Source organism: Carlito syrichta, unplaced genomic scaffold, assembly GCF_000164805.1.
Source record: "Carlito syrichta isolate Samal-C Ts95f unplaced genomic scaffold, Tarsius_syrichta-2.0.1 Scaffold304012, whole genome shotgun sequence".
NCBI classification, from domain to species: Eukaryota; Metazoa; Chordata; class Mammalia; order Primates; family Tarsiidae; genus Carlito; species Carlito syrichta.
In genome coordinates this window covers 149435-167565 of record NW_007248108.1, presented here as the reverse complement: position 1 = coordinate 167565, position 18131 = coordinate 149435, and the positions used below count along the sequence as shown (strand labels likewise).

Genomic DNA, 18131 nt, shown 5'->3' with positions numbered 1-18131 from the left:
AAAATATTCATAAACATCACATCAAGTGAGTTCTCTGTTATTTCTTACCTTCAGAAGTATAATTCTCAACACCCCAGCACAAAAGGACTTTAGGAGAAACCCTTGCTCCTTCGTTGCTTTTGGAAAGAGAATGTCTATGAGCACATTTTTAATGTGTTGACTTTTAGAAGTCAGTGTCATTACTCTGGAATGATTTGCTCAGAATTGTAGTAAGGCCCTTCAAATACGTTTATAGGATGACTGAGTTATAAATAGATAATACATTGATGCTTAGTAATTTCAAGGTAACAGATTTGTTGAGTCAGCCTTAAAAGCATGCTTTCTCAACAACACACACTCTAATAAGAGCTTTACTCACTCACTGATCTTATTTTTGCAAACACTGCAGCAATCACAAACATGACATCCAGGAGCTAGCGATCAGAGAAGGACTGGACTGTGGGTACTTACAGGTTCTCCTGAGGCGAATCACTCTGGTGCCCAACTTAGGTCTATGAAAACCAACACACAAAACACCCACTCCCATAGGGATGGTGAGAATAGCATACATACCTTGTGTGACAATGGTTGGCGGTTGCAAGACAATGTGCCTTTGGGCCACGCCAACAATGTACGGCAGTAATTGTTCCTGGAGGTCCCCAAAGCTACGGAATTCCGGGACAGTAAACACCAAGTTGTCATCGGTAGCTATGTGCTGAAGCTCTGCCCTGGAGGCGGCCTGGGCTCCGAGGCAGAATGAGAACACGCTAGCCTGCTTCAGTGCTACCACCCCGTCACGAATCTCGTCACTAGAAGGCCCGGCACTTATGAGGACCAGTACTTGGGGAACCCCTTCCTCCACGCGGCTGCCCCCTGCCCGGGTGAAGTGATTCTCCACCACAAAATCAAGGGCGAGCCCCATATTGGCCAGTTCCCCACCAGCGAACCCAAGGGCTTTCACTGCATCCAGAACCTGAGCCTTGGTGGAGTAGGTGTCCAAGGAGAACATGGTTCTGGGCTCATCGCTAAACTGGACCACCCCCACTCGGATCTGCTGAGTTCCAATTGAGAGTCTCTCAAGGAGATTTACAAGGAAGTCGCGAATGACTGCGAAATGGACACTTCCGGTGTTGTTTGATCCATCAATAAGGAAAATAATGTCAGCAGAGTCTTGTGCTTTAAAAGAAAGAAATGCAAAAAACGTGAAAGCATTAGAACAAGTGATCACATGCATTATTCAGTGTTCTGACATGTTTCTTTGGAAACCAATAAGAAACACGAAATATGGACAAATGAAACACATGTTGATTAAGGAACGTGAAATTCTCTTTTAGTTCTGCATTCTGAAAGGATAAGAGGCAACCTCTCAGAAATTATGTATAACATAGGGACATTTATGTCCACGTTTCATTTGGTACAAATTTCAAAACATTTCACTTTTCTGACGGAGAACTCTTAGGTACATATTCTAGAAGCTTCTGCTGAATTTGGATCAGTATGTAGTTGCACAGAATTGTGCAGGAAAAAATAAATGAGTCAATTTACAAAAATTCAAAGATGATTTCTAATTTGGGGTCATTTCTCCTGCCTCCTCAAATGATTAAAGAATTGTCTGAACACATTTACAGGTACAAAACGGAATCTCAAATTCAGTTTGGTGACTCATCAGCCCAATGTGTTGCTTGATTCCTTAAGCAACTATCATTTCTTCTTTTTTTGCTTCAAAAACCAAAATGACCTAGTACCTACAACTTTGTAAATCAGAACTCAAACTACATTTAAAGTCTTCTTTTAAAAAATATTTTGATGAGCTTTTTGTTTGCTTTTCTTTTCTCGAATGGTGCTTAGTTGGTATGAAACTCAAATGCAGGTCCGGGATTGGACTAAATATTTTGTTCATTTATTTTTGCCATTGCCTCTATATTCAATCATATAATGCAGAACAATGTTAAGCAGAGTGATATATGAAACCAGTCATGACATAATTATCCAACCTTATTTTTATGACATCCTAAACTAATTACCTAGCAGGACCATGAGTATCTAATAAACCCTTAATCAGAATTAGCTCTGGAGTTACACAAAAGACATAAGAATGACCGACCAAGACCTCTTTTCTCCTCATAATGGTGAACAGGAATCTTCCATTCTATTCCTGAGAATGGGGGTTGCATAGCAGCATGAAACAAGGAACAGTGATCAATAAGTCAACAAACCAGAGCAGAATATTCCTAAGACTCCGAATGTTTAAATTAGGCTGATTTAAACTAGAGGAGGAGCAAAATAATTCTAGTAAATGTTTTTAATAACTTAAGTATGTGTTAGGGACAGAAAGAGATTTTATGTGAACTTATATACAGAGAATGCCCAAAAAAGTATACACAATTTAAGAAAGGAAATAGTTGTGTTAAAATTGCAATATTCAATATATACCAATAACAAAAGATGAATACAAGTCATGTTTGATATCTGCAATTAAAAGAGGTACCCAAAGTGGTTACCATTAGCGTCCAGGCACTTTGGATTACAGCAAACTAAAAGTAACACACAGATAACATTTCTTAAAAAGTGTATACTTTTTTTTGACACTCCTGGTATTTCTATTCCAGGATTCCAGAAAGTTACACCTGGAGTAATAAATATAAGTAATTTTATACTTGGAGTATAAAATGTTTACTGTGATTTTTAAAAATTGGAATGAATGCTCTTACATATAATATGACAAAATAATAATACAAAATGACATTATAGAATATTGTAATATTATATGTAAGAGCATTCATTCCAATTTTTTTAAATCACAGTAAACATTTTATACTTAAAAATTAGTCTTTCCTTGTGCCAGTAAAATTGTTTTTATTCTCACTGTGGAAAAGGATCCAAAGCTTGTCTCATAAAGTTCCAGAGTTCTGCTGTAGCGAAATTGCATTCTTACCCAAGCTCTCTCATTGTGCAAAATAAAACAGGAGTTGCCAGGGTTAGAATTGCTCTTTTTCCTCCCTTATAAATACAAAAGTTCCTGATAATATCTTTGCAGATCAATTCTTTGCATAGGAAAATATGTAAACTTGGAAATTTTACTATCATGATCCTTTGTATAAAATATGAAAAGGATAATTATTTTACAACAGTAATTCAGACCTTGTGTTTTTAATATTCATCACATGAAAGTATTTCATAAGACTGGGCCTTTCCTTCGAACTCCAAAGCATTCACCACTGTTTGGCCAAAATATAAGATTCATAAAGGATCTTTGGGCGGGTACAGTGCCAGAGACTATGAATTACCTAGCAGGCATAAAAATAGCCTGCATCATTGTACAGGACAGATACTCTGCAAATCATACCATAAAATTCCTCAGCATTTCCCAAGTCTAAGCAAATGACCCTGAGGGAACTGGAATGATTTGCCATTTATTCAGCAGTTCAAGAAAAGCATTTATAAGAAGGATTAACTATGGTCAATATGGTCGATTTTAAGTCACAGGAAAACACTATTTCTTCTTCGTTTGTTACTTACTTTTTGGTTGAAAGTTACAATGGTGTAAATAAGATAATTTAACCCTGAGGAAAAATCCTTGAATATTTCTCCTCTAAAAGACTGAACATCTACAGCAGCAGGTCATATAAAATGTTGGATAATTTGTCATCACTGAATAAACACATTATCATCTCACACACACAATAATGGGACACACAAGAGCATGCTTTGTTATCCAGGAGAGCCAAAGCCTCAAGTAGACACAAGAGCCATGGGTTCTTGTGTACAGCAGGCATACCAACAAACAAAATTAATTCTAAGAATAATCAACTCTATCTAAAATTTAACATTTTTGAAGTTGTCTGGTTTTTTGCTTTTATGGCTCATGTATCACGCCCTCTATGGCATTTTCTATGGAAAAGTTTTACGATGTCCAAGCAATAATCATAGGTTCCTTTGACAGCACTGGAAACTCTATTTTCCTAGCACATTAGTGTAGGTACAAAGTCTTTCTTAGCTCATGTGATGTTTCCTTTTGTGAAGAAAAAAGTTTGCATTCTTACTTTCTATGCAACACACAAGATTGTAGATATGTTTCACAAATTTTTGAAATCTTCACATTTGTAGAGAAAGTGAAACAAAGCTCATGCTGAAATTCTTACTTTAGCTTTTAGCTTTTGTTTTAGAATAAAAGTTTTGTATCTTAGTTATGTCCATTTTTAAAAGGATAAAAGGATTTTCTTAAATCACAACCTTTTTTTAGAGATTCATTACTTGAGTAGAGTTCATTTAGAACGGTGGCGATCATTAACATTTTGTACATACATGGTTTATAATCAAGAACACTTAATGGGGAAAATTTACCTAACAGACAGGTAATGAGAAGAAAAGGTCCTAACTTTTTAGTAGTCTCTATAATGCCCTCCTAACTGCCTTTCGGAAAAAACCATAAGCAGAGACTTACTATTATTATTGTTGTTGTTATTATTATTATTTTGTGATTTTGCTGTGGAACATGCAATGGGACATGATACTAGAGAAATTGCAGAGTGACGTTAATTAGAAAAGACAACATAAATGGATTAATATTCCACTCTGGTGCTGCTAGTGGCTTGGACACTAGAAGACAGAGATGCTTTCTTGGCATAAAAACAAAGGTTTTTTTAATGTCAAATGCCCATACTCTGGACTATTAGACAGTCATGATAACGTTATAAATGTTGTAATGTTGGTTAAATATAGGCTAAATAAGAAAAAATGCTGATGATACATTAGGCTTTTTGAAAGATTAGAAAAAAAGATTTTATCATCTGTGTGGAAGTACAGATGTTGATAGACTCAGGTAGCATTCACTATGGTAATCTCTTTGCTTGTCCATTTATATAATGGCCAAACATGATGGCAAATTAATCTGTTCTTCTCCATGTTATACCAAAACATCAACAAAAAGATGTCTCATTTCTCTACTGCTCCCTTTCACATGTTTTGACATGTCTGTTATTAACCCTATATTTATAACTATGGTGGGTCAGTGAATTGCGGGTACTAAGACTATTGTAGCAAACGGAATAGTTCACTATAGAGACCCACTTGTTATTTCCTTGTGATCTGAGTGTTTAGTTTGGGATGCTCTTGAGGACACCCACCTTCTTTTCCTATAATCTGGCAGGATTGACACTTGTGTCACAATGCCAGAGGTGAGGCACTTGATTTGGAAGCAGGGAACACTTTAGTATTAAAGGAAAATCATTCAGACTACCTCTTGGTCCTTTCTACCGAGTAGACCCACTGGTATGAATGTTAGCGCTCCCGCCCCGTCAAAGCAAAATTCATGGGTAATCACTGGGGAAGTGATTCTATGAACAACCTTCCCGAAACACCTTGAGGCTGGTTAGTTCTGAAACCCTTCTCAACCAATCTCTTCCTGCCCAAAACAGCTGGTTCCTTTCTGCTGATGTCTGGTCATATCCCTCCCTACTCTCTGCTTTCTGAATGCCTGTTAAGAAAAATCAATGTCTAGTATTGTTTCCCTACAACTGCCCCCATTACTCTGATCAGAACCTAAAGGCTCTGCCTTTCTCTAACTTTCTTCTGTGATCTCCCAATCTTTAGGGTTTTCCCAAGTGGCTCTCTAAAGTGCTTGATTTAAATCTCTAAGCCCCAACTCTTTCCTGCCCCACTGTCCATTTTGTATTAACAATAGACTGAATTTCCATCAATCTTCTCACCCCCTGCCTCCTATCTCTACAACCTCCTTGATAGCAACCATCTTCAAACGCTTAGGAGAAATTCTATCCATAAATCTTGCTTCCTAAAATCACTTCCTTTATGCTATGGGTGCCTCCTTAGGCCTAGTTCCACATTCGTTCTTTTTTTCATTCAGAGTTATCCACTTTTTTGTTCTATCTAAGTACACTGAAGAGGTTCTCCAACCTTTCTAAATGATTTCAGTTACATCATGTTCAGCCTGCATCCACACTGCATGCTCTGTGGTCATCTCCAGGGACTTTAGCGTCTATATGGATAACCCTTCTGAGTGCCAGCCTCTCAGGTTTCAACTTCCTCATCTGCACTGTCCCTCTGCCTATTCCATCTATACATGTACGGACCACACTGCGAGCATCACTTGAAATTCCTCCAGGCCTGTGATTGCTCTCAGAGGTCCCCTTTCTACACATCTACACATCTGCACCTATTCATACCCTCAGCTGCCTCCAAGGTTCTTCCCCCACCTCCTGGCCTCTTGTCCTCGAGCTTCAGAGGCCTACCAGCCTATTCCAGCTCTCCTTTACTCCCCACCCAGCCAGAACTTCATGGCAGGCTATTTCAGGAATTTACTAACTACCACTCTGGATTTCATTCCTGAGAAAATTTTCTTCTTTACTCTCTGTTATTTCCTCTTCGCAAGTTCCAAATCTGGTAACTTCTTTGATTCTGGAAATGTCTGAGATATCTACAGAGAGGCAGGGTTCCACACAAATTGAGATGACCACTGGCTTCTAACAACTGATTGTCACCGCAAGTCAGCAGTTGCTTCCTGGATGCCTTATGATCCCCTCAATACATCCCTGCAAGCACCTGTTCAAAAATAACTCAAATCCCTCCAAGTTTCCAAATTCTACTGCTTTTTTCCTTTATTGAGATGATGGATAGCAACTCAGCTTGAACTCTCTCAACCACCCTCTTAATCCAATATCTTAGAAACACAGCCCCTTTCTCTTCCCTTCCTTCCACCTCAGAGGACATTTCTGGAGCTCAGCTGTCCCCTTGATTCCCCCTAACTTCATGCCCATTCTACCCAGAACTCTCTGCGACCAACTAACAACCGGCTGCATGAACTTGTTTTCTAACAAAAGGAGGTCCTTCGGCCCTGCCCATCACTGATGAGCAAGCCTAGCTTTGGGCACTCATCAAAATTGCTATAATATGGTACACTTTGAAATTTTACTTGTCTAATTTCTTCCTTGTTGGTCTTTTAGGCACTTAAGACTGGAAGGAGAGCTAATGAGCTTGACTGCTTAAATAACTCATTGACTAATTAGCTTCATATATGTCACTGCACAATAACACATCAATGTAACGTCCATGTATTATCAATACATTCAGAATGGCACTGATGAGAGCCATTAGGATCAGAAGAATCTATGTGGGCACAGTCATGATTACAGAGGACGAGTAAGACCAGACACAGAGCCAAAACCCATGATTCCAGCTCTGGCTGTCACTAACTATCTAGAACTCAATTTCTTCAAAATAAATTTGGACTGGATCATGGCTAAAGTTTCTTACAATTCTAATTCTACCAATTCTCTGACATAAATTCCTTAAAGCAGAAGAGAGGATCTCTGTTATTCCACTGGATACCACAGAATAACATTGCTATTCCCCTCTCAGCTCATGCACTTTCCAACCTGGAACTTTCATTAAAGGAAACAGATTCCAATGACAGGTGGGAGGGTCTTTTAGAGGTCCACCTAGTCACTCTGAGGCTTTCTTTTCCAACGAAGGGAGAGGTACCTTTTGTGGGATCATGATATTAGAAGTAATATTTGGCCGGGCTTGGTGGCCCAGTTTGTAATCCCAGCACCTTGGAAGGCCGAGGCAAGTGGATTGCCTGAGCCTGTGGGTTCAAGACCAGCTCAGGCAACTTGGCGAGACCTCTACAATAAATCAAAAATTAGCCAGGTGTGATAGTGCACGCCTGTAGTTCCGGCTACTTGGAAGGCTGAGGCAGAAGGATTGCTGGAGCCCAGCAGGTCCACACTGGGGTGGCCGTGAGTGTGCCACTGCAGTACAGCCTGGGCAACAGAGTGAGACTCCAACTCAAAAAAAAATAAGAAGTAATATTTTTTAGTTAAATTATTAGTTGTTTCAAAAACAAAAAAAAATCCTCTTGGATTTAGGTAAATGCCTACTTGAAAAGGATACTACAGAAGAATATTCAAATGCAAACCTTTGTTTTTAAACCTGTGAATATTCATCTCTTCCATAACCCGCCCGCCATTTTGTAGCCACATTGTCGATTTTAAGGCCAGCAGTTGCCAAGCTCATCTCCAAAGAACAGCAGGGCAGGGTACAGCTTGGCGATATTGCCATTACCTGTGATGTCTTTAAGGGTTTCCGTGTCCCCAGCCCTTTGTGGATTCACGGATGAACGCACACAGGACACTAAGTTTCCTACTATGTCATGAAGTGAGGTAAAATTCTCTAGGTTGAAAACATGCATATTGAGCGGTTCACTTGCTATTTCTTTTAATGCTCCTTCATCTGCATCCTCAACTCCAATTGCAAACACGTTAACATCAGCAGACTTAAGTTCCGCTGAGGGCAGAGCAAAGCCATCCTCCGAGTGTCCATTGGTTAACACTACGATAACCTGAGGGACTCCATCACCGGCCCGGCTTCCAGCAGCCTCAGTGAGGTGACTTTGTATTACGTATTCTAATCCTTTTCCAGTCTGATTGCTTCCCCCAATATAGGACATGTTGGAGATATGGGAAAGGACTTCTTGTTTAGTACGATACGTATTTAACAGGAACTCAGTGTGTGGGTTTCCGTTGAACTGGACCAGAGCAAAATGGAAATCATTTTCTCCCACAGCTAAAGATTTTATAACATCATATAGAAACTCTCGAACAAGTTGGAAATGTTCCTCTCCAATGCTCCAAGAGGAATCCACTAGAAATATTACATCAGCAGCGGCACCATTTTTGACATCTTTAAAAAAAGACATTGGTTTAGGTTTTTCTACTATTAAAGCAATAACTTCCTATCAGTACAAAGCCTTCCTAAACAAATTCAGGTTACACTATGCTGTTACTCATTGCCTCACTGGACATATAGGAAGGTAGACCGACTTACCTGGGAACCAGGCACCTGGGTTCATGGACTCAACATCTACTGGTGCCCAGTCACTAGCCCAAGTTCCATACTCAGTGACTGCCATACGTGGGCCAGTAGCATGCTCCAGAATGGGAAAAAATTTCCTGGGCTGTTTTTAACTCAAACATGATTCCTGGTGACACTGTGACACTTTAAGACCCAAGACCCACCTGATCAGACCAGAAGAAAGTCCTATCACAGATAACCAACCATCATTTTATACATTCATTCTCCAGTTTGGGTTATAAAATTGGGCCCTGATAAGAAGGAACAGTGAGAAATACCATGATTTTACATTAACCCCAATGCTTTCAGTAATTTGCAAGAAATATAAACATAACAAATACATGTTCTTTAAGTGAAGAAGACCCATGTAAATGTAGGGAAAGGCAAGTCTTGTCTTTTCAAGAATTTTTTGCATGAAGAAAGGTACTCTAACTTGTTGCTGCATATTTTTCAGAGTCGGGAGAATCTTCATAGATGTTGAACATCTATGTCTTGCTCACAGGCGAATCCAGTTCTCCCTCAAGCAAACCTTGGGGTATAAGCCCATCAGTGGCCCTGGGAGGTGCCCTTCTGCAGCTGTGGACCAGGCTGGCTCCTGCACTCTACTTACCTCAGGTGGTCCCGATACTTCAACCCACTGCACACTTCCATTGAGGTGACACTAGCCTCCTTTCCATCTAAGAGCAACCTGGCCTTGTGAGAGAATCCCTCAGAGGCCCTACTCTCCAGGCAAAGGAGAGGGAGGCCCATATTACAATGCATGAAGCATTTCCTACTTTTCTAAACCTCTGATATCAAATTCTTACTAGAGTTCATTCAGACTCATTTTAAAGGTAGTTTTGGGAAACAAGTATCTTAAAGATTCAAGGATTCTGGATGAAAATGCCCTTCTGTGTCTGGAATTATAGGGAGAGAATGATCTTTGTTTTGTTTTTTGTTTGTTTGTTTCAGGGAAAATAATTTTTATTCTCAATAGTTGTCATCTCTCTATTATGTGCTCAGAGACCAACCAATGCCAGAAATCTCTTCAAATGGTGAAACATTTGAGATACAAACTTTCTGCTCACACCCAATATAAAAACAAAACACTTTCAAGCCAACTCCAAGATACCAAACCCAAGCTCTAATAAAAGTAAGTCATCTCTCACTGGATAGAGTATACAAAAAAGTCTGTAAACTAAGTGAATATCCTATAATAAATGGCTTAGCTATCTCTTGAAAACTAATCTAAGCTCTGTATCAAGCTCACAGTATCTAAGATCTAAAGTCAAAGAATTCTATTCCTTTTTATAAACCCAAGTGTGATTCTGGATCTTACCTGCTTGTTGTTGAGCATGCATCATGGAAAAGCCTGAGAGAAAGAGGCAGAAGGTGGCCACTAAGGGCAAATGTCGGTGTTTCCTCATTTTGAATTTGTCTAAGCACCAAATATGAACCTAAAAGAGAAAATAAGGGAAAGGGGCATGATCAGTTTTTTCCTCTCATGTTGCAAAATCCCTCAAAATTCCATGCTTGCTATGTCCTTTTCAGACTTCTAAGGGGACTTTGTAGCTAACTCATTCTTTGGACCAGCAGCAAGTAGGTAGATGATAAGTAGGTAGATAGATGATAGATTATGATCATCATGATAATGATGATACATGATAGATAAAAATAGATATAGATGCATATGCACATATATGCATACTTACATAGATGACAGAAAGAGGAAGGAAGGAACGAAGAAAGGAGGGAAGGAAGGGAAAGAAAGGAAGGGAAGGGAAGGGAGGAAATAAAAAGGGAGGGAGAAAGAAAGAAAGAAAAGAAAGGAAGAAAGGGAGGGAGGGAGGAGGGAAGAGGAGAGAGAGGAAGACCGAAATATAAGAAAGGAGAAGTGGAGTGAGGATGAGAAGGTAGAGAAGGAAGGATGATAGAGGTGGACAGACAAAGCTCTCTGTCTAAGGAAACATCAGACCTCTTGTAGTTAGTAGGATATAGATCATCCTATAGTGAAACCACTCACTTTCATGGATGAACATTCTTAAACATAGTTCAAAGAGGACTTAGAATTTTTCATGGACGTTCATAGAGTTTCTCTACAATTGGAAAATATTCTCTTTTTAATTCAAATTATTAACTAATGAACCAAGGATTTATCTCTTATGAAAGATCATTTATATGTTTAATATAAATGAGGATCTTTATATCCAGTGTCTATTATACTTTGGCCACAGCTTAAAAACTGTGCAGTTAAACATTTTTTCCTCCCAAATGGAGGTAGGCAACAATTTGGAAAGAGCAGATTCCTAAGCAAATGGCAGAAGGCAAAAGGGTCAGGAGTAAAGACACTTATAGGTACAAAAAGTGACAGTTGTGACATCCAGCTTAAGTTTGTAAATCGTGCTTAAAAGAATCTCAGAGGAAAGCTTCAGTTCATGGAGAGAATGGGCTTTGCCCAAATCACAGTATGTATAACCCAACCACAGCAGCTGGGACTATTTCAAACCTGTCTTTATTCTCAATTAAAACTTAGCACTTTTTCTCCAAGGAAAACCTGCTACATGCCAACCTCCAATCTCACAATGGTATGAGCCCAGGGAGATTTAACTGGCAAAACTGTGAAGCCAAAACCAAGGGCTAACTGTCCCATTGCACTGAATCCCACACCCATACACTGCTGAGGGCTGCACATATGATTTCCTGCCAGTCAAGTTCACATTCACATGGGCTCAGTAGCCTGTATCATCAGACCTTTTTCCCTGCCAACATCTTTTCTTTCTACCTCAAGCCTTTTTGTCAGCCTCTTCATCTTCTAATCCCCAATCTAGTGTATCAGCTTGGGGGCAGGGGGTCTCCCTTAGAGCCCCTCCAGAGACCAGTTAGGGTCTTTCTGTCCACTCTGAAGTCCCCTTGCAAGAACAGCATCTCTTTTCTCCTCCTCTTGGTCCAAGACTCTGGTTGCTCCCAGTGTTTTCTAAGATTGCAGCCAGGGCAGCAATAAAACCCAGTGCTCAGTAGGGGCTCATATTCCATTTGATGCTTTGGTGTTGCTGTCTTGGAATTCTTAAAACATTTAGACAAAAAATACCTCATTTGTATTTGTATTTGCACTGATCCCACACATTACATAACTGGTACTGCCTGCAGCCATGCATGTCAGTGACTCTTCTTACCCAGACTGGTCAGGGATTCCTAGTCAGGGTCTCCTTTGTTAGAGGATTGGGTAATAGTACTGGAGAAGGGCATTAGCAACACAAGTAGGCTAGCATGTCATCAAGTCATTTTCACGTCATGTTTTTGAAAGTTGCTCAGCATCTACGATGTACCAATTGCTATTTTCCATAATCTTTCATAATTTATCTTGTGTATCTTTGCATTATCCTTATAGATAGATGCAAATCCTCATGCTTACAGTGAGGAAATTGGGGTTCAAAGAATAAGTGGCAAAAGTCACACAACTATTAAGAGACACCTTGGCATTCAACGGCACCTGTCACTCTAAAGTTTAAGAAGATGAGAAAATAATAATGTTTTTTCTCCATGAAAATTCCATGATTCATAGCAATCTGTCAATCAAGTTCATTAGTCTGAAGTTGGGGTTTTTAGGAATCTTGAAAGGAGCTGTGATGTTAAAGAAAGGCAAGGTGCTTGGAGTCGGATAAACCTGGATCTTGAATCCACCACAACTTGCCTTAGACAGGGCATTTAATTGCTCAAAGACTGCTTCTTCATCTATAGCCTGAGGATCCTGTGAGGATTGAATGTCAGGCTGCTTGTTAAATGCTTGATGTAGAATGGATAGTAGTGAATATGAACTATCATTCTCTTTCAAGTCATGCTTGTCAGCATTTCCCAAAGTCTATTTCATAGAACACTCATTCCATGAAATGTTCTAAGGGAAAAAAGAAAGGTACTTCATGGGCAGTAAATACCAAGCCTGCTTCCGAAACAGTTACAATATACATTAACATATAGCAACTCTGAGAAGTCAAGAAACAAAGTAAAGAAACATATTGTACTTTATATAACCAATAATTTCCCAAGCATTATTTACTAATATCTTTTATCAGTAATAGCTACTCACATCTTATAAAACAAGCTACATACTTTGGGAACAGTGGGGTATTCATTTTTCCATCTGATTTTCCTAAGTTTCTGCTCCTTTCCAAAGCACTAGCCAAAGGCATCTCTACCTGTCTAGGACTCCACTGGATCCAGATCACTGGATTTTCAGATATTTGTCCTATTGGACTCTATTAACTACAAGTGGGGACCCATGTTCCTTGGTGGTAGAGCACTCCACCTCCCAGTGACCAAGTGAGGGGGTGGAATGTGTAGACAATTGAAATTTTTCCAGAGAGACCCAGGGAAAAGACCAAAGTCAATCTCGTTATCAACATGAACTTTCATTGTACTAGTTAATATTATCAATTATTTCTTTCTTGTGCTGAGTTTTAGAGGCACTATTTGGTATTGGAAATACCAATATGTATGGACTACAGTTAAGTGGGAAATTTCATTTGGTTTAAGAAACTGAAATACGGCCAGGCACGGTGGCTCAGCCTGTAATCCCTGTACTTTGAGAGACCGAGGTGAGAGAATTGCCTGAGCCCAGGGTTTCGAGACAAGCCTGGGCAACTTGGTGAGACCTCATCTCTACAATAATCAAAAGATAAGTCAGGCATGGTGGCATGCATCTGTAGTTCCAGCTACTTGGAAGACTGAGGCAGAAGGATCAACTGAGCCCAGCAGGTCGAGGCTGTGGTGGCTGTGAGCATGCCACTGCACTCCAGCCTGGGCAACAAAAGTGAGACTCCAACTCAAAAAAATAAAAAGAAACTGAAATACATTTAATTTTGGATATTGAGTTACCATCATAATTTCACTGTCAGGATATAAGTGTTAAAACGAAGTTTCTTTAGTGAATTGCAACCTGTAAAGGCACTCAGCTTCAGTGTAAATGAAAATCAAAAACATCTTTCTCTCTAGTTTTCAAATATATGTCATATTTTCAAATGTGATGTTTCTAATCTTATTATTCTAGAACTCCAAATGTTTCTAATTGGTTTTACATCCCTGCCTAAGGAATAATTTTACTCTTCCCTGAGGGTGGCAAGGGGAGTAAGAGCAAATCAGGCACGTGAGATTGTCTGTACAAGACTTTGGGAAGAATGACAAAACTCTATGAGACATGGAAGAAGTGAGAACAATAATACAGCAAAAAACTGCATAATCTAGAAAAAATAGATACATTTCTAGAAATATATAGCCTACCAAGACTAAACCATGAAGAAATAAAAAATCTGAATGAACTCATAACTAGTATCAGTAATCAAAAAACTTCCAGCTGGGCTCGATGGCTCAGCCTGTAATCCCATGCTTTGGGAGGCTGAGGTGAGTGGATTGCCTGAGCCCGTGGGTTCGAGATCCGCCTGGGCAACTTGGCGAGACCTCATCTCTACAATAAATCAAAAAATCAGCCGGGCATGGTAGCGCGCACCTGTAGTTCCAGCTACTTGGAAGGCTGAGGCGGAAGGATAGCCGGAGCCCAGCAGGTCAAGGCTGTGGTGGCCAGGAGTGGCCACTGCACTCCAGTCTGGGTGACAGAGTGAGACTCCAACTCAAAAAAAATAAAATTTAATTTAAAAACTTCCAACAAAGAAAAGTCCAGGACCAGATGTCTTTACTGGAAAATTCTAGCAAATATATAAAGAAGAATTGAAACTAATCCTTCTCAAACTCTTCACACAAAAAAAGAGGGAACACTTCCAAACTCATTTTACAAGGCCAGCATTACCTGAAATCAAAATTAAACAAAGATATTACAAGAAAAGAAAAATACAGACCAAAAGCCCTGATGAATATTGATGCAAAAATTATCAACAAGGTACTAGCTAACCAAATTCAACAACACATTAAAAGAATTATATACCATAAACTAAGTGCAATGTATTTCTAAAATGCAAGGATGGTTTAACATTTGAAAAGTAATCAGTGTGATAACTACATTAACAGAATGAAGGGGACAAAAAAAATTACATGATCATTTCAAAGCAGAAAAAGCATTTGACTAATTCAACAACCTTTCATAATTAAAAAAAAAGGAAACACTCAACAAACTAGGAATAGAAGAAAATTATTTCAACATATAGACCATATATGAAAAATCTACAGCTAACATCATAATCAATGGTGAAAAACTGAATGCTGCCCCTCTAATATAAGGAAAAGGCAAGTGTGTTCTCTCTTATCACTTCTATTTGATGTAGGACTAGAAGTCTTCACCAGAGCAATTAGGCAAGAAACAGAAATAAAAGTTCATCCAAATTAGGAAGAAGCCAAATTATCTTTGTTAATATATGACATAATCTTATATGCAGAAGATCCTAAATATTCCACACATTTAAAAAAAACTATTAGAATTCTTAAATGAACTCAGCAAAGCTGTAGGACATAAAATCAACAAACAAAAATTATTTGTGTTTCTATAAACTAACAATGAACCATCCAAAAAAGAGATTAAGAAAGAAATTCCACTTACAATATCCTCAAACAGAATAAAATACTTAGAAATAAACTTAACCAAAACAGCAAAAGATCTGTGTACTGAAACCTACAAAACATTATCAAAAGAAATTAAAGAACATACAAGTAAATGGAAAGATATCTCACTTTCATGAACTTGAAGACTTAATGTTGTTAAAATGTCCGTACTACCCAAAGCAGTCTACAAATTCAATGCAATCTTTATCAAAATCCAAATGGCATTTTTTACAGAAATATTTTTTAAAATACTAAAATTCATATGGAATCTCCAAGGAACCTGAATAGCCAAAGCAATAATAACAATAATAATAATAATAAAGCAATGCTTGAGACCTGATATTCCCTAATTTTAAAACATATTACAAGGATACAGAAATCAAAGCAATATGATACTGGCATAAAGAAAGATGAATGGAACAGAATAGAGAGCTAAGAAATAAACACTCATGTGTATGACCTTTGATCCTCAAGAAAGCTACACAGTAGGGCAAAGATAACTTCCAGAGTATGGAAATTTGCTAAAGAACTAAACATAGAATTACCATATGTTCCTGCAATCCCACTTTTGGGCATATATTCAAAAGAATTGAAAACAAGATCTTGAAGATATATCTGTACACCCATATTCATTTCAGTATTACTCATTATGTCCAAAAGGTGGAAATAATTTCAATGTTCATCTATAGACGAGATGAACAGATAAAGAAAATGTGATACATACATACAATGGAATATTATTTAGCCTTTAAAAAGAGGGAAATCCTGTTATAAGTTACACCATGGATAAACCTTGAGGATGTTATGTGAAGTAAAATAAGCCAATTATGAAAATACAAATACCGCATGATTCCACTTATATGAGGTATTTAAAGTAGTCAAACTCTTAAGAACAGAAAGTAGAATAGTAGTTTCCAGGGACTGAGGGAAGGGGGAAAAAGAATCATTGTTCAATAGATATAGAGTTTCAGTTTTATAAGGCCAAAAGTTCTTAGTTGTTGCACAACAAAGTGCATATAGTCAACACTTGTACATTTTTAAATGGTTAAGACAGTAAATTTTATGTTGTGTGTTTTCTACCACAAATATGTAGAAGTGGGGACAGGAAAAATCACCTGCTGTTTTTTAAAAGCATGAAGTAACTGTGTATCCCTAAAACGCAGTCATCAATTTAGCAGGAACAATGTAAGTGCAGCATCTCTTTTTTGGGGGTGTGATAGAATTTAAGAGCTAAAAGAGAAAAGCAATACAACTAATGTCTTCTTAAAGCATGTTTATGTGCTCTCAGTATTCAAATAGTATGATATTTGTCCTTGTTTCTAAGTAGGATTTGGAAATGAAGGAGTGTTTGGCATGTCAAATATTAGGGTTTTGGGAAGACTTGAGTCTTATGAAAGGGAGAAAGAATCTGATATGAACATTCAGATCTGCCCTAACTAGTATCTTCTGAGCTATGGAATGAGCTTCACTTAAGGCCTAAGCTTTCATATCTCTATCTCAATCTTCCTCCAGTCACAAGGGCCCCCAAGTGCTATTCATGGTTGTCTGTTGGATAGCACAGGAATTCCATTTTCCCCACATAATTAACAGACAGTGATAAGGGAGGTCTAAACTTCTCAGCCTTGCCATCTAGAGACTGATAGCAGAGGGAAGTCTGGCTGATGAGTGGTGTGGCTTTGCCGTAAATGAGGTAGGGAACTAGTGTCCCAATGGATACTAGAGCCACAGGGAGAGCCACAGAGAGTCATTGAGGCTGCCAGCCAAGAACAGGATTGAAGGGAATATAGAAAAAACCTGAAGTTCAGTCCTGTGGATTTACCATTAAATCCCTGCTGCCTGAGGTCAGGCCCAGAGGAAGGAGCCGAAGTCCACATCTTATGACTCAGCTATGAGGAAAAGCATGGGCCCTGGGCCTAGCCTGCCAAAAATTGGAGGGATGAAGAAAGATAAAGTCATAAGCAAAGGAATGAACTCCAAAACCCATTGTGGCTTTGGATTTCAAAAGAAATTCAACAAGAAATATCACCTGTGATTAAACAAATCTACCTTGTGATTCAGATTCTGAGATGTGGAAGACATGATTGCAGCAGCTAAAATAGAACCACTGGTCCATTCACCTTTCTCTTGAAAATATATCAATTGTGAGAAAGGGGCACCATTCTAAGGATGTTCAGAAAGCCTGTCACCAACAGAATATATTTCTTTCTGCAATGAAGTGACAACAATGAGTGGTGATAATGGCAACACTACAAAAGCACAGTCCACTCTTCTTGCTTTGAATTGGTCAACACCTGTGGGACACAAATATACACAACATAGAAGCGCAGTCTCTAATACTTGGTGCTTTGGTTTGATAGTGTTCCCAAGTTCTAGTCAAGTCCCAGCCACACTGGAGCTCAGGGCACTCCCCACAGGCAGTAAAGAAACCCACTGCTCAACTGATTGGTTTGCTTCATCCACTGAAGATAGCCCCCATCTGCACCATGACCACAGCCCCAGCTTGGCCCCTTCCCTCTCTAAGAATTCCTCAAGTCCATGCTCCCCTGGGAACCTTCCAGACCTTTCTATCAAGCTCTTCCTTCCTTCCCCACACTCTATTAGACCATGGTGAGTGTTCTTTGAAAAAACAAAAGCAAGGGCAATGTCTGTGATATTTTATGTGACCTTAATTAATTGATGACATACACTTTAGAATGATGCAAAAGTACATCATACATGTGCTATTCTTTTTTTTTTTTTTTTAAGTTGGAGTCTCACTCTGT

The 18131-nt window shown here is 38.8% G+C and overlaps 1 protein-coding gene across 1 annotated transcript in view; it reads right to left on the bottom strand.

The window, feature by feature from the left end:
- COL6A3 (collagen type VI alpha 3 chain) overlaps positions 1-18131 on the bottom strand; it is an 87917-nt gene that overhangs the window by 59623 nt on the left and 10163 nt on the right. Inside the window, exons 2-4 of the mRNA XM_008059373.1 lie at positions 10166-10283; positions 8059-8676; positions 553-1155 (exon numbers count right to left, since the gene is read on the bottom strand). Of these exons, the coding sequence (XP_008057564.1) occupies positions 553-1155; positions 8059-8676; positions 10166-10253 (1309 nt within the window). The 5' untranslated portion in view covers positions 10254-10283. The remainder of the gene's footprint in view (positions 1-552; positions 1156-8058; positions 8677-10165; positions 10284-18131) is intronic.